At 45.8% G+C, this 20726-nt stretch overlaps 3 protein-coding genes across 3 annotated transcripts; all 3 read left to right on the top strand.

Moving 5' to 3' along the window:
• The first annotated feature begins 5352 nt into the window (after positions 1 to 5352).
• On the top strand, positions 5353 to 6168 carry LOC120702598. The gene is made up of 2 exons (XM_039986460.1): positions 5353 to 5397; positions 5733 to 6168. Exon 2 carries the CDS (start codon positions 5776 to 5778, stop codon positions 6133 to 6135), a length of 360 nt encoding a protein of 119 aa, XP_039842394.1. The 5' UTR covers positions 5353 to 5397; positions 5733 to 5775; the 3' UTR covers positions 6136 to 6168.
• Positions 6169 to 8693: 2525 nt separating this feature from the next.
• LOC120704995 lies at positions 8694 to 9342 on the top strand. The gene has a single exon (XM_039989546.1). It carries the CDS (start codon positions 8808 to 8810, stop codon positions 9168 to 9170), a length of 363 nt encoding a protein of 120 aa, XP_039845480.1. The 5' UTR covers positions 8694 to 8807; the 3' UTR covers positions 9171 to 9342.
• A 1104-nt stretch (positions 9343 to 10446) lies between these two features.
• LOC120704994 lies at positions 10447 to 11320 on the top strand. The gene has a single exon (XM_039989544.1). It carries the CDS (start codon positions 10706 to 10708, stop codon positions 11051 to 11053), a length of 348 nt encoding a protein of 115 aa, XP_039845478.1. The 5' UTR covers positions 10447 to 10705; the 3' UTR covers positions 11054 to 11320.
• The last annotated feature ends 9406 nt before the right edge of the window (positions 11321 to 20726 follow it).

The raw sequence follows: 20726 nt of genomic DNA, 5'->3' as shown, positions 1-20726 counted from the left end.
GCAGCGGCCTCCTGCCGGTGCTCCGGTGCGCGTCGGCACCCCTGCGGCCCGCTATCCCGATGGGCCGGCCGCCGCTTCAGTCTGCGGAGTGCGGATGCTGCGGCTGTGGCCCTCTGCCGGCGGCCGGCCGCCCACCCGTGTTGCTGCGCTGGCCGTCGTCGTTTCGGTTCGCAGGCGCGGAGGCTCCGGCCACAACGGAGCGCTGTGGGCTAGCTGGACAGGGGCGAGGTGATGGCTCGGCGTCAGCCACGGCGCCAGACAGGGGCGAGGCGACAGCTCTTCGTCGGCTGCGGAGAGGCGGCTGGGCCGCGGGCCCTGCTGCGAGGATGGCAGCGGGCGGACGAGGGCCGCGAGCGCGCGCCTTGTCTGGTCTGGTCAGGGTTTACCTTTTTGTTTTTTTATCGAATCCCGACAACTCCCGGAAATGAAATTTCGACCGAAATTTCGCCGAATTTCGCTAACTCCGAACAGAAAGAGAATTAAAATTCAAAAAACAAAATTTCGGTGAATTCCGACCGAAATTTCGGTGATTTCGACCGGAAAATAATATCCGTTGTGATTTTCATACTGTTTCAGAGGTCAAATGAAAAACTTTTGAATACCAACTTTGTTCAGTTTTTCGAGATCTACAACTTTTGTTTCAGGAACTTTTTCATTTAAGCAATGGTTTGAAAGTTATTTAATTATTTCAAAAACTACCAATTAAAAGCCTTGTCATTTCATGTGACAACTTCCATTTTCTCTCTTAGGTCTCAACTAGACTTTTATTATTCTTGTTATTGCGGATATGCCTATTAAATTTCAGGGATATTGGTTGATCCAATTGAAAGTTGTTTTAAATCCAGGACAAACATGATTTGAATTGGTTATCAATTCATGTGACAGTGTTTGAATTTTTTTTTATTCAATTTGTATAGAGAATTCCTAAAATGTAATTTGTATAGAGCGAGGAGGGGTCTGGAGAAATGCCAAGCTGTGTCGGATACTAAAAAGGTATAAATTCTACCTCATTGGACTACAAATAACCTTGTTTTTCAACTAAAATGCAATTTTAGCCTAGCAAATGATCTTAGATTTGAGTGTGTTCTAGTCCTATTTGCTCAGAAGAACACCTAGTTTTTTATCATATTTTTTCGATTTTTTTATAAATATTTTTGAATTTTTAATTTGAAAACGAAAAATGGCGAAAAATACCGAAATTTCTCTTCCCGGTAACTAGCGAAAACGAAAAAAAACACCGAAATTTCGGCGAAATTCGACCGAAAAGTTGAACCCTGGGTCTGGTCCCCGCGATGCGCTCACCCACCTGGCCACCACGGCCACGGGTCCGCCATCGACGTGCGCCGCGGCGCTCAGAGCCTGCTTGACACGTGCGCCACGGGCGGCTTGGGCAGCGCGCAGCAGCAGGAGCTTGGATGCTTGGCTAGTTTGCGAAAAAATTTAAGTTTTTGTGTTGTAGCACATTTCGTTATTATTCAACAACTAGTTGAATGTCCGTGCATTGGCTACGGGTGATAAAAGATTTTTGTACAATAATCAAAAAACAATATATAAAGTTACATATACCATGATGTACAAGAATGAATTTTTTGCAAGTTTGATGTATAGAAGCTGGAGAAATAGTACTGAACAAGCTCGATTCCATACATTTATTAGAGATAGAACACTCATATATTAACAGAAAAAAATTTGTACATGCAACTTGTATGTCCTTTTGAATCATGATATGTATAGATTAAAATCATCCACCAACAAACAGATACATACATAAAGTGGAAATTGATACACAAATTATAAAGAAATATAAAAGTATCAACAGCAATCAACCCTGCAGTTCGCTACTAGGCAGCGAAAAAAGAGCTAGCTCCTGATCAGAACGGAAAACCCACCGAGTGCAACCACTAGAACAAGAGGCAGGAGCGAGGCGCAGAGCAGGGCCCTCACGAGGGCAGTAGCAATACGACGACGGCCTTCTTGCGCATAGTAGGACAGCCAGAACGCGATCGCCACCTCGGCCGCGCCTGCCGCGAAAATGCCGGCGATGATGAGGTAGTACGCGAGCCTGCAGCGCTCGAAGATCTGCCCCCGGGGCGGCTTGTAAAGCGCGGCGGCGAGATCCATGGCTAGAGTCAGCAGCCCCACCGCCAAGAGCGCACCCGTGAGCTTCGTCGGCGACGCCCTGGGATCTATTGCGGCCTCGATGAGGTCTCTCGTGTTCATGTCGATAGCTGTAGCGGCGTCGGCGGCGGCGGTGTTTTCAGCGTCATGGTGGAGCTGAGCTGTGGACATGACGGCAGACCGGGAGCGGTTGCTGGAAATTAAAGAAAAAGCTAAAAAGCTCTGGGATTCTGGGAAGAGGGAGGGCCCGGAGGTATTTATAATGCCCGGTTCAGCATCGGAACGCGAGACGTTCACGTCAATGGTGCAACAACGATTGCGGGCACGCTCACGTGAAGCCCACACGTGAGTGGCCCGAGTCCCGGTGATTTAAGTCAGCGGAGACTCATCCTTGTTGCAATTGTCTACCAGGGGCGACCTGACCTCCGTGCTCTTGGTGCCCGCCTCCTACCTCCTGCTGCTGCTCCTCTTCCGCCGCCCCCGCGGCTACGAGCGCGCGCCGAATTTTCATTAAAAAAAACAACTGCGTGCGGTGTTCTGTTGTTTAGTTTTCAAAAAAAAATACAATACTCGTTTCATCAAATTTTCGGACATATAAATAGAACATTAAATACAGTTAAAAAATAACTCATACAGTTTAACTGTAAACGATGAGACGAATCTTTTAAACCTAATTAGTTCATAATTGAACATTAATTATTAAATAACAACGAAAGTGCTATAGTATAAAAAATCAAAAAAATTCAAAAATAAAAACTGTAGATACTCCCGGTACAGCTAGAACCTCTGTTCGACATGTGTAAGCTACCACGATAGTACTAGATAATAAATAACTCATTGGACAGAAGAGTTACTTTTTTGAAAAAGATAGAAGAGTTATTTATCCCATCCAAATAACTGATGTTAAAAATTTGACCATCCATTAAAATGTTGATCATGTAGTTGACAATCACTCACCTATTATACTGGCTGCGGTTGGTGGCTGGTGCTGATTTAATATGAGAGAACAATACTACTGCCGGCAAAAGTGTGTGATGGAATTCGAACCCAGACTGTTTACTCCACAATTGAACTTTAATAATACTTTATATCAAATCTAAATATGAAAATAAATATGATACCAGTAATATCCGTTCGTATTCGATCCGTTTACATCTCTACTCTCGTTGTTCTATGAAAAATGTAATTTTATGTTTGAATAAAATTTCACAAAGAGTGTAATTCTGGATGTTAGATCTTAACTAACTATCTTATTAATTGGTTAGATTTATTTTGCGTGCAAAAACTAACGCATGTGATAAATAAATAAGGGCATGTGAGTATTTTTCATGCCACCATTAATTTATAGAAAAAAATTAGAATTGCACTCTTTGCAGAAGGGATAAAATGCCCGAGCGCCTTTTGCATATCACCCGGCTTCGTTTTAGGTGGGAGCCGAGGAGGATCGCGCGGCGATCCCCCACCACAGGCGAGATGGGAGGTGCAGATTGCAGTGACGGCGGGTCAAGACTCTTAAGGCCCTGTTTGAAATCGCTTATGCTCAGATTATGAGCGAAAAAACAAAATAATCCCGCCAAACGCTTTGATTACCAACTGGCTTATTTGGAACGCCAATGCCAAAAAATCGAGCCCAACACTATTTATTGAAACGCGGCTGCTAGCTCGCTTTTTTAGAAACGCGAGGCTTTTCCCCACTCGGTCCCTCCTCCCGTCCTCCGCCTCCCACACCCGAGATCTGGATCGGGGGCACCGGCCGGCTCCTTCATCCCTGCCGCCGGCCGCCGCCCCTCTCCTCTTCCCTGGCGCCGGCCCTCAGACTCCTCCCTGCAGTGCCCGCACTCCTGCGCTCGCCCGCTCCGGCTCCTCCTGCGCTCGCCCGCCCTCGACCTCTCCCTGCAGCACCCGCCGGCGGCTGCCGCCCGCCTTCACCTACCTACTGCGCCCGTAGGGAACCGTGCCGGTCTTCTCATCCTCCCTGCTGGGCACGCCGGGAGGCGCTGCTGGCCTTGTCATCCTCCCTGCTGCAGAAGCCAGGCTGTCCCTCGTCAAGCACCGCCCACCTCACCAGGAGCAGGCTCTAGCCTTGTGCTGTAGAAAGTGTGGAAAAATTTATGCATTTGCACCGTGATGTTCTTGCTTGGGCTTTGATTGGTTGATTTATTATTGTAATAGTACTAGATTTCTATCTCAAACTTCAAAAAGATGCAGAAATTTGGCTTTACATCAGTGTTACAAACAAAAAGTGGTATTATCAGCCTTAGGGGTATAGCAGTCATTTTATATACAGGATAGATAATCTACTAGCAATAATCAGGACAGCCAAACACCTTACTTATTCTAGACAGCAGATTCTCCAGATCACAACTTATCAGATAAATTTGCTCAGCTTATAAGCGAGTTTTAAAAAAGCCATCCCAAACAGGGCCTAAGTCCCCCGGACGGCCGCGATAATGACATCATCTCTATGCACAAATGCGTCGCTACCGTCGAGTACCCATCTACTGTTGGGAAAAGTCTAAAAGAGACAGAACAATTATAATATGTCTTTCGTCTACAGGTTTGAATTATCTCAAGAAACTTTTGTGGTTTTGGTTTTTACAAAATAAAAAAGTTTGCCTGACAGATCTGAATCACTAGTAAATTGATTTGGCTGGCTAGATTTATCCTTTTTCTTGTCTTATCTTGCATTTGTTAACTATCTATATAGTTCCTTTCAATCCTCTAATAATTAGTCCCCACACTAGAGAAGTTTATAAAATATTTATTAAATACAAAACATCCAACCGTCCATTTTTCTAAGCATTTTAATTTCGGCGAAAAAAACTCATCCACATGCATCAGTTGACGTGTCGCGGTGGTGGGGCCAGGCATTTGCAGCCACATGTTAACCCTTTTTGGCCCTGTTTGCAAACGAAAAAAACATCATATTAAATATTTTGATATATATATGGAGTACTAAATAAATTTTATTTATAATTTTTTTATAAATAGACTGTAAATTGCGAGATGAATCTAATTAGTCTACTTAATCTATGATTTACAACAGTAATGCTACAGTAACTATTCGCTAATTATGAATTAATTAGTGTCATTAGATTCGTTTCGCGATTTACAATTTATCTGTGCAAAAAATTTTATAAATAATATTCATTTAGTATTTCAAATTAGTAAGATTTTTTCGTAAAATTTTTTTAGCTCTATCTAAACACGGCTTCCTACAGTGGTAGACGTCAGGCCAGAGACCACACCTCGAAAAACCCGTCAACGTCACTACATTAGGGCCCTTAGTTCTTTACATATTAAAAAAAACGGTAAACGCATTAAAGTGAAACGAAATTTTGCTAATTTGAAGTACTAAATGAAGTCTATTTATAAAACTTTTTACATGGATAGACTGTAAATCGCGAGACGAATCTAATGAGCCTACTTAATCCATGATTTGCAACAGTGATGCTACAGTAACCATCCGCTAATTATTGATTAAATATAGATTAATTAGCATCATTAGATTCGTCTCGCGATTTACAACCCATCTATACAAAAAAATTTACAAATAGATTTCATTTAATACTTCAAATGTCATCTTTACATCATTTCATTTAAACACACCCTAGAGTCGCTTGCTCCCCACAAGCAACACTAGCTAGCAGCTCTGCCATGGCGGACTTTGCGCCGAACTGGGCCACGAAGGCGGGGTTCAGCCTGCTCACCGTCAACTCGGCGCTCGCCATCTACCGCTCCGGGGGCGACCTCGCCTCCGTCCTCTTCATCTCAGGCTCGTACGCCGCCCTGCTTCTCCTCTTCCGCCGCCTCCGCGACTACGAGCGCGCGCCGCCGGGGTCCCCCGCCAGGGAGCGGGCCAGGCGCGCCGTGTGGCCGCTCACCGCGCTGCTCACGCTGGGTTTCGCCTGGAAGGTGGCCGCGGTGATGCCCTCGCCGGCCGTGGCCGCCGCCGTGTGGGGCCTAGCCGTCGCCACCACCGCCGGCGGCTTCTTCGCTCTGGTGGCCCCGGGCTGAGAGGACGGCACGGATGGATCACAGGAGCGGGGGGGGTGGGGGGGGGGATCCATCGTCGTCTGCCGTGGTTCCGCCGCCGTCACGCGCAGCCGGTTAATTTGCTCTGCTCAGCCGCCATCGTCCAAGGATAAGCTTCAGAGGTGTGCTACTGCTAGCTACCTGATAGGAGCGGAGAGCCTGGGATGTGTATGTAGTTGTGCATAGTGTCTTGTACTGGCTTTGGCTTTGCTCCCTACTCTGTATACAAGTGGTATTCGGTCCTAGTTTTTTTTTTCTGCACTTGTATTTAGGCGCGTCTATTTTCCGTGGGCGTTTCGTTTTTTCCTGGACGTGATTGCCCCCACTAGTATTAGCAGCTCTGTATGTGTGTTATATTCTACCCTGCCCTGCTCTGCTTGTAACTTTATGTGACATCAGCGGTGTACAATAAAACGAGTTTTTTTTTTGCTGCCGGTATGAGCGAGGATGAGGACATTGCTGAAAATACTGCACATTTTGCCGTACAGAATTGACTATTGACTGATGCTCGAGGCCTAGGCGTCACCACTCGCCAGCAGCTGCTGGAACCACTTACCGTCGACTAAACGACGGGGCGTCAACTTCTCTATCGCCCGTTGCCGCTTGTCTGTTTCGGCGCCGGTGCTACACTACTGTGTCAAAGACAAAAATTTTGGGGATTAGTATATTGAGTAATAATAACTATACTAACGCGACAAGGATCGGCGCGCGCTCGTGCTTCGCGAACCATGTGGGGCCGGCGGCACGGTTCATGCGGGGGACGGTAGCACTGTCCATAATCAATAATAAAAGCACTGTTCATGTGGGCCCGGGGTACTGTTCATAATAGAAAATAACGACTGCTGTCCATGTGGCCTAGTGCACTGTTCATAATAGAAAATAATAAAAAAACCATGTGGGCCCAAGGTGTTTAAATGTTTAGTTATTTTTTATACACAAAAATAATAAAAAATTATATACTACATTTAGCTCTATTATTTATTGGATTTTGTTTTCTCTTTGTAAACTCGCAAAATATAATTAAATCATCCATTCATTTCTAATTTTATCATTTTTTTCTACCAAAATTAATAATTAGTGCAAGCTAATCCACTAACTATATTTATTACCATATAATAACTATACTAACGCGACAAGGATCGGCGCGCCCTCGTGCTTCGCGGACCCATGTGGGGCCGGCGGCACTGTTCATGCGGGGGACGGTAGCACTGTCCATAATCAATAATAAAAGCACTGTTCATGTGGGCCCGGGGGTACTGTTCATAATAGAAAATAACGACTGCTATCCATGTGGCCCAGTGCACTGTTCATAATAGAAAATAATAAAAAAACCATGTGGGCCCCAGGTGTTTAAATGTTTAGTTATTTTTTATACACACAAATAATAAAAAATTGTATACTACATTTAGCTTTATTATTTATTGGATTTTGTTTTCACTTTGTAAACTCGCAAAATATAATTGAATCATCCATTCATTTCTAATTTTATCATTTTTTTCTACCAAAATTAATAATTAGTGCAAGCTAATCCACCAACTATATTTATTACCATACAAAAAATGAATTCCTACATGTACTATTTATGCAGGACCCACGTGGGTCCCGTATATTATTCAGATGGTACCCACATAATATTCAATTGAAATCCACCCACAAAATATATTTAATTATTTATTTACACCAAAATAATAAACATATTTCATACACTACATTTACATGTGCTAGCCTCTACTACTTACTGGATTTTAATTCCATTGCGTAAACTCGCAAAATACAATTGTACGACAATCCATAAACTATACCTACTATAAATTACTAATCTTATCTTTAACCCTACCAAAATCAATAATAAATGTAAATCACTCCACCAACCGTACCTACTAACATAAAACAAAGAATTCTTTAAAATATATATATCCATACATTTAGCGTGCTCTCGGACTTTAAACTACTATACCTATGTACTATAACTTTCAGACTTCATTCAATATATCAACACGTTGTTAAAATACATCAACACGATATTGCTTTAACTCTAGCACACGATAATATATTTTTATTATTATTTTAGATCAAATCTTTTACTACAGGCGCGCAAAGCGCGCCAACCTGCTTAGTTTTTTTTAAAAAATACTGGAGATTAGTGTAGTTCCGCCGACCACACGACAGCTGCTCATTATCTATCTATAGTAGAAATACTAATAATCTGGCTCCGAGCGTTGTAAGCCCACTCGCTTTGTTCGGGCCGGCGGGAGGCGGCCGGGCCTGTGGCGAACGGGAACGCGTCTACGCTTTTTTTTTTTTTTGAAAAGAATGCGTCGACGCTCTTGAGGCGGCATGCACCTCGTCGTCCACTTCGCCGGCGCCCCGGTACGGCACCGACCGAGTCTTTTCCCGACAAATGCCGATGCACGGGGAGTCGGGGAACGCTTGGCCGGTGCAAGGTGACCGTTGGAGCTTTTGACCAACACGCCCTGTTCGCGGCTGGTGGCTCCGGACTCTCTCCGCCATCTGTTGTCGTCCCATCTGCAGCTATCCAGAGCCGTTGCTGCGTGCAATATATACAAGGCAAGCAGTTCCGGACCTTTGCATTGGAGAGCAGTGTTAGCTATAGCCTATAGCTAGCTAGCGCGTCGTGCTCGTGCTTCGATCGAATGGATCGCCGTGGCGCCGGGCCTTCCCTCCTCGCCAAGCTCGGCGTGGGCGCCCTCACCTGCAACTCCGCCCTGGCGGCCTACCGGTCGCGGCGGGACCCGGCCTCTCTCGCGTTCGTGGCCGCCGCCTACGCGGCGCTGCTGCTGCTCCTGCGCTCCCTGCGCGGGCTCGAGCGCGCGCCGCCGGCCGGCCGGGGCCGGGGCAGGGCCAAGGCGGCGGTGTGGGCGCTCTCGACGCTGCTCACCGCGATGTTCGCGTCGCGCGTGGCCCCGCTGGTGCCGCCGGCGGTCGGGGTCGCCGTCTGGGTCATGGCAGCCGCGACGGCCGGCGCCGGGTTCTGGGCCTTCTTTGTTGTTGCCTAGTACGAGTAGTAAGCAAAGACTTGGCTGGCTTCGATGTCGTCGTGCGGCGGCTAGGGATCGAGCTGCTGGTTGATTAGATGACGCAGTGGTGTACTTGTACCTGATTTTGGTGTAACAAAATGCGGCCAATACATGTAGTCGGTAACTTTCTTTTTATTGTTGGCACTTCTTATAATTATGCCTTTCAGTCTCGTATTTTATTGATAATCTAGGGCCTCTCACTGGGGAAGCCAAGCTCGCTAATGAAGAGCTGTGATGATGGAGACGACTGGAAGGGAGGAAGGAAGCAGAGTGTAAAACAGAGGAAGCCTTTATTCAAATAGAACAGAGGAAGCCGGAGCAGGGGACTGGGGACATGAGAGTCCAGAGATGACGACGGTCGGCGAGCTCAACCGGCGCCACGCAAAGGGCAACTCCAGACTGCGGTTCTTCCCCAAAGGAGGCGAGGGGACCTTGCCTTCCGTCCCCGCCGTTGATCATTCGCGGTCACTACGGTTTCAAATTCAACCTTCAAGTTTTGGGCGCCCGATGTTCTTCCCTCGTGTGCTATGATACGCGGATACTTCGTAAAACTCACGTACTGGTATCGGATACCGTATCGGATACCCGTACTCCACGGATACTTCCGGATATGTATCACGTAAGTATCGGATTATTTAGATATTTTCAAATAATAAAAACAAATCGGATAGTCGTGGGATACCTGTGATACCTGTCTGATATCTTCAAACCCTAACAAACACCACTCAATCACTTCATATAAAGGTCATCCGTTCAGCTATGCCACCCTCTCATCCCCACTCGCGCAGCCGCAGGCCCGCAACAGCCTCTCACGGCCCGCGCAGCCCGCGCGGCCACTAGAGAGGGAGAGGATGAGCCGCGGCCTTCGGAGAGGAAGAGGAGCCGCGGCCGCCGGAGTTGGTCGCTACATAGAGAAAGAGAGAGCGAGAGTGCCGGAGGTTGGGGAAGAAGACGCCCGACATCCATTCGTGGAATAGACGAACAGGTAAGATAAGATTGGTTCTTTTTTTCTTTGTCCCTTCTCTTTTCTAATAATTATAGAACATATGAATATATAAGTTTATGACGCATTATAGTCCCTGGAACTTCTATTTTCTCACATTCTAGTTCCTTAAACTTTTATTTATTTTTATTATATATATATATATTGATGTATTCTTATTCTTATTTTTTAAAAAATAACATATCAAAGTATCCCCGTATTGCATACCGATATCCGTATCCGCATATCCGGACATGATAGCTCGTGTGCGGACAATCCTCTGCCAGCCTCGCAAAATGGTTGCCCCTTGTTGGATATTTTTTACCACCTCCAAGGCTCTCGAGACTTCCTGACCTCTCGAGATTTTTCCCGTCGAGGCGAATCGGGCACATCAACCGCCTTTCTCGAATCCGATTCCTCCTATAAATGGCGCGGTGGAAAAACAGGTCGTTGTATTCTGTCGCGTACGGGAAGCATCCTCGGTCGCAGCTCCCAGTTATAGCCCAGCCTCCCAGCTCGTGGCCTGGCGCCCATGAACTTTGCTCGCCACGGCGCCCTCACCAAGCTCGGCTTCGCGACGCTGACCTGCAACTCGGCGCTCGCCATCTACCGGTCGCGGGACGACCCGCGCGCCGTCGCGTTCGTCGCCGGCGCCTACGGGGCCATCGCGCTGCTCTTCCACCTCCGCAGGTTCGAGCGCGGGGAGGAGGAAGAGGGCAGGACGACCAGGGCCGCGGTGTGGGCGCTGACGACGCTGCTCACGGCGATGTTCGCGTCGCGGGTGGCCCCGCTGATGCCGCCGGCCGTCGCCGCCCTGGTCTGGGTCATGGCAGCCGGAACCGCCGGCGCGGGGTTCTGGGCCTTGGTCATCCACCGGTGAGGCGCCGAGAAGTAGTGTCCAGCATGGAAATGGACGATCGAACCGACTTTCAATCTGTCCGACTGTAGCAAACAATATTGATTTTGTGGTTCATGTTGCTTGCTGCAACTGCTGTTGTGACTACGGAAAGATTTTGAAAACTTTGTTTTGAGCATGCAAACTGCCCTTGTACAGTACGTGCAAGTTGTGTGTAATGGAGCTGCCTACAGAAGCCCTAGTATTACTTATCCTCTGCTGCATCTGAATTCTGGAACAGTTATATCTTCACCAATTTCGGTCTTTCAAGAAAACTGCTTTCATACATTTTTTTTATAAAAAAAAACTAGCCAGGAGCACAGAGCACTACCAATACATTTAATAAGAGAAGCAAGCGAGTTTAATATTTACGGTTGCAATATTAACAAACTGAAACTGCTCTAAATATTAAGCATACACTACTGGATTCCTCTAGAATGCCGAGTGCCAAGTTTGAATGCATTCGGTAAAGACTTTGTCGAGTGCCACCCACGACAAAGTCCACTTGACTTTTCTCTGTCGGCAAAGAGTTTTTTTGCCAAGTATTTTTTATCGAGCACTCGGCAAAGAATTCGCCCCGCGTTAATCTGACTCTCGACAAAAAAATTTAAAAAAAATAATAAAAAACAGCCATACCTTCCACCGCCGCCATCACCACTGACTTGCCCAATCTTCCTCACTGCACTGGTTATCCTCCACCATCATGACTAACGGTACTCTCTCATGTCTCGTCAACCGCCTCCAACGTCGGGCCAGCCAAGCATGGATCTCGTCGGAGATGGCGTAAAACGGCGTGGATCGCGTTCCATTTATTATGAAACAGATTGTAGATGGAAGAAGAGGGAAAAAGAAATAAAACATCCAGTCGTGACTCGTGAGAGGGAGGATTAGTATCTGGACGGAATATAGGAGTTCCCTTTCCCGTTGGTACTTTTTTCCGGGCGCGTCTATTCATCGCGCGCGCGATTGGAATCGCGCGCGTCGCAGAGGAGGCGGAGGCAGCGGGATCCATCGAGATCCGGCGGCCGGAGGCGGAGGTGGAGGCGGTCGGAGGCGGAGGTCGCAAGGCGGAGGCGGAGGCGGCCGGAGGTGGTGGCGGAGGCGGAGACGGAGGCGGTGACTCGAGCGGAGGCGGCCGGAGGCGGAGGTGGAGCGGAGGCCGCCGGAGTCGGAGGCGGCCGGAGGCGGAGGCGGAGCGGATGCGGAGGCGGAGCGGAGGCGGCTGGAGTCGGAGGCGGAGGCGGTCGGTGGCGGAGGCGGGGAGCGGTGGCGCGGCGACGGGTGCCTTGTGCGATGCAATCGCGGCCACCCGCGCGCGCGTCAAATAGACATCCCCCTCCCCCGGTGGGCTGCGGGCTCAGAAGTTTTTTTTATCACAACATACCTGTATTCAAGTTACGAAAAACATACAAAGACCAGACCAAGTACAGGTACATCGTACAGGGATACAGAGGATAGCTGCCCCACCCATCTTACACAAAAGGCCCCAAGAAAAGGACAATTACAACTAGGTCCCCAGGCCCTTTGCAGACCGAAAGCTCCAGAAAACCCCGCCGCCGGGATCGCTGGCTCCGGCCACCACCACCACCACCTGCGGAAAAAAGGGAGCCCCAACACACAAACGCTTTGAAAGCGAGCCGCAGAAGAAAAGGCCATCATCGAGAAGACCATTGGCCGGGTTGGGAAACCCTTGTTGTCCCGGTTTCCCAACCGGGAACGCCAGGCCGGGACAAAAGATGGGGTCCTTTTGTCCTGGGTCTGGCAACCGGGTGGCAACCGGGACAAAATGCTACCTTTTGTCCCGGTAGGTAACACCAACCGGGACAAAAGGTGCTGCCAGCGCCACGTGGCTGGCGCACCCTACCAACCGGGACAAAAGGTCCCTTTTTTCTGTTTTCCTTTTCTCAATTCTTTTTCTATTTCAATTATACTTTTACATTTCAATTAAACTTATGTATTGGAATTCAGTATGTATAATCTACACTAATATATACATATATATATAGTTACTTATATAATATTTGTACTAGATAGTTTTCATATATAAATTAATTCACTTATATATATATATACACATATCTATACATTTGAATTCCTTTACATATGAAAATGTCTAGGACCAATATTATATATATATATATATTATTAGAGTGCTTATATATATAATACATACATACATACTCATAAATAGAAATTTAATACATACACACATATATATTTACGTAGGTATATTCATTCTTAATTATATATATACGCGTATATTATCATATTTGCTACGATTGTCAATATTAGATAGTCCATCATAGTCGAATTCGCCTTTTGGATCGAGGACTTGCTCAACAATAAATCCGGACAATTGTTCTTGAATCGCCATAATCTTTTCATCCGGTATGAGTATATCACGCATCTCCTCGACCTATGTAAAAAGGAGATAATTAATTTCGACTAATTAAAATACGAGTTCAAATATTAACAAGTTTTTTACTTACTTCCTCCTCCCAATCTGTCCAGGCCCTTGGAGGACCTACCAGACCATGGATGTTCTCGCATACATAGTATGCGCATAAATTAGTGCCTTATTTCTGCCTCATACACTTTAAGAGAGAAGAAATTATCAGGTATTTACATGAATATATAATAAAACTAATGAATCGTGCAACGAATTATCCAAGTGCGTACCGCAAAATCTGTCTTGATCTTCAATTTCTTGTTAAATTTGCCTGAATGATTTTTAGCGAATTGTTTCAAAATCCTGTGCATGATTAGAACAATTATAGTCAAGTAACAAAGTGATTCAAATTATCGGTCATCGACGGAGTAGTGTTAGAATTACTTTTTCATCATGTTAAGAAGATTTTCGTATTGTTCTGGATTTCTCCTCAATGAGTCCATAACCACGAGTAGGCTCTTCTCGGGAATTATGACAATTAGGACCCGGTGTTCACTGCAAGATTATACGGAGGCAGTTCTTGGTAGTTAAGGTTTAAACAATTCGATTACAGAATAGAAAGAGTTAGACGGAAGGAATCACTCACGCAAAGTTGTAAGGAAACAATATCATTTGCTTATTGTGACGAACGCTTATATACTTGAACAAGTTTTGGAATAGCTCATCGGAAGTGTCGCGTAGAATCCTCCACTTACAAGTAATTGGGTCGATGAAGCCAAGGTGAAAGTATCCCTTTCTCCTGCAAGTTTATATCTCCATTCTACATGATACCGAATAAATCAAGGGATCAGTATGTTGAGATCATGCAAAACAATACGTAAAGAGAGTAAAATACTTACAGAACCCACAAGCCGACCATAGAGATGTCGAGGTCCTCCTGATGGAATAGTTGGTAAATTTCTTCCCAGTTTATCCATATAATGGCCTCCCCCAGTAAGAAATCGTCATCTTTAATTTTTGCGCCCTGCATGAAGATGCAATCGTCCATCGCACGCATGTAGTGCTGGTGCAGCTTATACATTTGCGTTGGAAGCACGGACACTACTTCGGGGGGTACAAGAGATTTGCCCAGCTCATACGTCCATTTGACGACCACATCGGCCTTTGGAATATCTTCTCCTCCCTGCAATCTGAGCCGCCGTCAGGTTTGATTCTTTCAAAAATATAACAAAGTCTTGTTGTTGCGTCGTCTGTCCCACTACGAGAGGCTCTATTGATAGTTTCTTTTGGGCTCCGAGCTGTGGAACGTCGGACGATGATGACTTTGATTCTCTTCTTTTTCTCAGTAGTTTTGATAATTGTGCGTTCGTAGTCTGAAGGGGGTCTCTCGGAATGAATTTTCTCTTATTTGCTTCACACATTCCCTTAAAAAATTTCAAATCTATCAGATTTATCACTTTCTCGGGCTCCGGCTTCGGCTTCGGCATGAAGTGCTCTTTAACTATTTCTTGAGTTATCCGATCGCATTCTTACGTTATAATGAATCACCCTTCGAGTTTTTTTGTTGGGCCTCGCTTCGCCTTTTTCTGCTGCGACGATGATCCAGACGGCTATAAAAAAATTCATAGTATTCATATAGATTCAGATGAAAATATGATTGTCACTACAAATAAGTATAGTTGTGATATGTACATTAGCACTTTGTTCAGCAGCAGCGTCATCCTGAATAGATGGTGGCTCAATTCCATCACCGGACATATTCAAATATATGTCGGTATTGCTGCCATCATCAGCTTGTTCAGGGACATCTCCTTGACCTTCGGCAATCATATTCAACAGGAACTGTTCGTCTTCGGCGTCTGTGTGTCGCGGGTCCATCGTAACTAAAATATGAATATAAATAAAACCCTTAAAAATTCTCTAAGTAATTCACATCAATATTGACTAAGTAATTCTCCAAGTATGTCACTAAGTAATTCAATGAAATATTCACTTATTAATTCACACAGTATTTCACTAAGTATTTCACTTATTATCCGACTGCTCAACGTCTACTCACGATCGCAATGCCAAAACAAAGTCCAGCACATACACATACATGCAAACAAGGAAAAAACTAAGAAACAATACAATAATACATAAAAAAAGCAAACAAAACTGAGCTAGAACTATTCTACGCGTTACAACGATCGCGTGGACATAAAGAACGCCTAAAACGGAGCTAGAACGCGAAATCTAGGGCTAAAACAAGGTCCAGGGACTAAACTACGAGAAAACTGGAACTACAGGGGGTCCTGCGCAAAAACCAGGGACCTAAACATAATTAAAGGTTAGATCTAGGGTCTAACGTGCAAAAAGACAGGGGCTGGACTGCGGACCTAAAAACTAGAAAGCTCAGGGGGTTCTGTGAAAGATTCTGGGCTGATCTGGAATTATTTTTGAACTAACGTGGACTGCGAGTTAATTCATGAAAAAGCCAGGGACTCTTTAGCAAAGTTTCCAGGCCGAACCGGTACCGAGGGGTCCGGATCGTCGGATCGCGATCGAACGGCTCGGATCATAACGGTTCAAGATCTAATTGTGAGCGTTGGATGCGGATCGGGCGGCCAGGGCTCATCGGAGAGCGGGTCGGCGGCGAAGCTCGCCGGAGATAGAGCTCCAGCAGCGGGGTGCTGCCGGAGTTGGCCAAACTCGGTCCTCTGGGCTGGGATTCGAGCAGGAAAATGGCCAGGGAGGCTCAGTGTGGCACGCGTAACCCACCTGGGGTCACAGCGGGGCTCGCCGGGGCGCGGAGCAGCGGGCACAGCTGCGGGGGGCGGATCTGCGCCGACGAGGCGAGCGCGTTCGCGCGCAGTTCTAGGCATGGGAAATGGGCAAAACGGTGTGTGCGCGTGCGCAGTGCAAGGGTGACGCGAAACCAGGTCGGTGCGGTGCTGTGCAGGGCCGCTAGGGCATGGCCGCGGTGGAGTAGCGGCGGTGGAGCGCCGGTGTTCGCATTCTTGCTGCAGGGGTAGCTACGGCCTACCGGAACCGGCATAAAAAGGATCAGGGAGGCAATGTGGTGCTCACTGAGGGCCTGAAATGGAGGATGATGTAGTGCAGGATGGCCGACGTCGAGATCCGGCGGCGGCGCTCGACAGAGCTCGTGGGCGAGGTCGTTGCAGGACGGCTTCGGGCTTCTGATCCCCACGAGCGTGTTCTGCGTCGCGATTCGAAGCCACGGAGGTGGTCAGCGCGGCTGGTGGGATACCGGCGGTGAGGAAATTCCACGGCGGAGTGGAGGCCGGGGCGGCGAAGACGAGGTGGCACGGGGGAAGGACGACGGCACACCGGTGAGCGGCCTGGCGGGGTCGTCGTCCAAGGCGGCCGGGGCGTGGAGGCGGCGGAGCTTGGGCGGCGCTCGGGGATAGTGGGGGACGTCGACGGCGCTCGGGGATGGCGGTGGAGCAGATCGAGAACTGTGCCCAAGTGTTGGAGGAAGGCGGAGGAAGAAGAGACATATATAGGTGCCCCCCTTTTCTCCCGGGTGAAGCCACGACCCGGGACAAAAGGCCCTTTTGTCCCCGGTGGTGGCTTCACCCAGCCTTTTGTCCCGGGTGAAGCCACCACCCGGGACAAAAGGGCCTTTTGTCCCGGGTCGTGGCTCCACCCGGGACAAAAGGTGTTTTTGGGTGGGGCGGGAAAATTCCCAGCCCGCGGCCCACCTCCACCCGGGACAAAAGGGGCCCGTTTTTCCTCATTCCTGTCAAATCTTATGTTTGTTTCTTTTTCTTTTTACTTCTCTTTTAAAATAGGCTTTTATTTGTTAATTCAGATAATCAAATTATGATTCCAAAAATTATGGAACAAAATTTCTTATCTCTATATAAACTTGATACACGCAACAAAAATAATTAATTTTCATTCAAGTGATTGGGTCAACGAAATATCTAACTTTTTTGAAATAATATTTGTTATTTTGACCATGCAAAAATATATTAGGTGAACAATTTTTTTTAAACTGTTGTTTTTCGACAGAAAGTGGATTCTATCACGATATTAATGTTTAAAAAATGAATTTTACATAAAAATAAGCAATTTCATGATATTAATGAGTAGTGTGTGAGTTTGAGAGATAGTGTGTGTTAGTGAGATTGTGTGTTAGTGAGAGAGTATAGTGTGTTAATGTGAATGTAATTTCAAGAAATAAATAAAATTAGTTGAGTAATCCATTATTAAATGAAAATTATAATTAAGTCTAGTAATTAAGTGAAAAATATAAAAAATGATATATATATATATATATAACACAAAGTATAATTGTACAGTACATATATAATAAAAGTATTCGAATTGCGATTACGTTTTTATACAATAATATAAAATGATTCAAGTACATGAAGAATTAGCGGTAACAGACTTTCTCTTTACAAATGTCCCTTGATTATGATCACGGCGCAAGTATGGAGCATCATCATTGGCTAGCAGGATGCATGGATCAGCATTTACTTCGAAAGGTGGAATGACAACAAAATTATTATATTCTTCTGACAAGTCTGTCTTGTCCTCCACTCCAACGATGTTTCTCTTTCCTGATAGAACTATATGTCGCTTAGGCTCATCCTTTTGCTTGTTTATCCCATGCTTTGGCTTGCTGGACATGTCCTTAATGTAGAAAACCTGAGCGACATCCTGGGCTAGGACAAATGGCTCGTCTCTATACCCAAGATTGTTGAGATCAACTATTGTCATCCCATACTCATCTTTTGTTACCCCTCCTCCAGATAGCTTAACCCATTGGCAACAAAATAGAGGCACCTTGAAATTGGGACCGTAATCCAGCTCCCATATCTCTTCAATGTAGCCGTAATATGTGTCCTTTTTTCCATTATTGTCCATGGCATCCATACGAACACCGCTGTTTTGGTTGGTACTCTTTTTATCTTGGGATATCGTATAAAATGTGTTTCCATTTATCTCGTACCCTTGATATGTTAAGATATTCCAAGATGGTCCCCTAACCAATAAGAACAGTTATTCACTTATATCCATGTTATGCATTATATGCTTCCACAACCAGCTGCAGAAAGTGTTCAAGTGCTCACGTGTAATCCATGCCTCAGACTTTTCCGGGAAATTGGAGAGCAGAATTTTATTGTGTTCCTCGATATATGGGTCAACCAAGGATGATTATTGAAGAACTGTATAATGCGCTTTCTTGAATGAGAAATCATCTGTGTAGACATAAGATTTCTTTCATAATGTACCCTTTCCAGTTAGTCTCCCCTCATATCGCGATTCAGGGACTCCAATCGGTTTAAGGTCATCAATAAAGTCAAAACAAAAGTCAATGACCTCCTCAGTTCCGTAGGCATTGGCGATGCTTCCTTCTGGACGAGCACGATTACTAACACATTTCATGAGTACCCCCATGAACCTTTCGAATGGGAACATATTATGTAGAAATACTGGTCCGAGGATATCAATCTCTTTCACAAGGTGCACTAGAAGATGTGTCATGATGTTGAAGAAAGGTGGTGGAAATATCAGCTCAAAGCCAACAAGACATTGCACCACATCGTTTTGCAGCTTTATGAAATTCTCCGGGTCAATTATCTTCTGAGAAACTGCGTTGAGGAAGGCACATAGCTTCACGATGGTTAACCGGACGTTATCAGGCAGAATCCCCCGCAGCACAACCGGAAGAAATTCGATCATAAGCACATGACAGTCATGGGACTTGAGATTTGTAAATTTCTTTTCTGCCAAATTTAAGATTCCTTTTATATTGGATGAGTATCCAGATGGAACCTTTATACTGCTCAAGCAGTCAAACATGGTTTCTTTCTCTTCCTTGCTAAGAGTATAGCTGGCAGGACTTAAGTATTGTCGTCCATTATCTCGCTGTTGTGGATGTAAGACATCTCGTTCTTCCCTACGTTGCAATTCTTGGCGTGCTTCTACTGTAAATTTTGTCTTTCCGTACACTCCCAAGAATGCTATCAGGTTGACGCAAAAATTCTTCGTGAGGTGCATCACATCAATTGCATGACGAACATCTAAGACTTCCCAATATGGTAGCTCCCAAAATATATATTTCTTCTTCCACATGGGCGCCATTCCGTTTTCGTTCGGAACATGTTGGCTACCAGATCCCTTTCCAAAAATAACTTCTAGATCTTTTACCATGTTGAAGACGTCTTTACCACTACGGTGCATCGGTTTTGTTCGGTGGTCCGCTTGGCCTTTGAAATGCTTGCCCTTCTTTCGTACCGCATGCCTGATGGGAAGAAACCGACGATGACCCATGTATACAACCTTCTTACAGTGAGTCAACCATATATTATCGGTATCATCTAAACAATGTGTGCATGCTTTGTATCCCTTGTTCGAATGTCCTGACAAGTTACTAAGAGCATGCCAGTCATTGATCGTTACGAACAGCAATGCTTGTAGGTTGAAGTTTTCCTGTTTGTATTCATCCCACATCCGTACACCTTCATCGCCCCAGAGCAATAAGAGTTCTTCGACCAATGGTCATAGGTACACATCAATGTCATTTCCGGGCTGCTTTGGACCCGGGATAAGCACTGGCATCATGATGAACTTTCATTTCATGCAGAGCCATGGTGGAAGATTGTACATACAAAGAGTCACAGGCCAAGTGCTATGACCACTGCTCATCTCAACAAAAAGATTCATGACATCCGTACTCAAACCGAACCTTATGTTTCTCGCATCCAAATCAAATTCAGGGTACATTCTATCTATTTTTCTCCACTGCGACCCATCAGCGGGGTGTCTCAACATCGATTTTTTCTTGCTTTCCTCTTTGTGCCATCGCATCAACTTAGCATTATCTTTATTTCTAAACAGACGCTTCAGACGTGGTATTATAGGCGAATACCACATGACCTTCGCAGGAACTCTCTTCCGGGGAGGCTCCCCCTCGACATCTCCAGGATCATCTTTTCTAATCTTATAACGCAATGCAATGCATACGGGACATGCATCCAAATTCTCGTACTCGCCTCGGTAGAGGATGCAGTCGTTGGGGCATGCATGTATCTTTTGCACTTCCAATCCTAAAGGGCAAACAAGTTGTTTGGCTTCATACATTATGGTAGGCAATTCGTTGTCCTTAGAAAGTATTTTTTTTAACAAGTTTGAGTAATTCACCAAATCCCTTATCGGGTACACCATTTGTCGCCTTCCATTGCAGCAACTCCAAGGTGGTGCCAAGTTTCTTCAATCCATTTTGACAATCTGAGTACAACAACTTACGGTGGT

This window comes from Panicum virgatum, chromosome 4K (assembly GCF_016808335.1).
Source record: "Panicum virgatum strain AP13 chromosome 4K, P.virgatum_v5, whole genome shotgun sequence".
NCBI classification, from domain to species: domain Eukaryota; kingdom Viridiplantae; phylum Streptophyta; class Magnoliopsida; order Poales; family Poaceae; genus Panicum; species Panicum virgatum.
This window is presented reverse-complemented; position numbering and strand designations above follow the sequence as displayed.

Bases quoted from the DNA above. Each gene is read 5' to 3' on its own strand.
- LOC120704995 (XM_039989546.1), top strand. From the start codon at position 8,808: ATGGATCGCCGTGGCGCCGGGCCTTCCCTCCTCGCCAAGCTCGGCGTG.
- LOC120704994 (XM_039989544.1), top strand. From the start codon at position 10,706: ATGAACTTTGCTCGCCACGGCGCCCTCACCAAGCTCGGCTTCGCGACG.
- LOC120702598 (XM_039986460.1), top strand. From the start codon at position 5,776: ATGGCGGACTTTGCGCCGAACTGGGCCACGAAGGCGGGGTTCAGCCTG.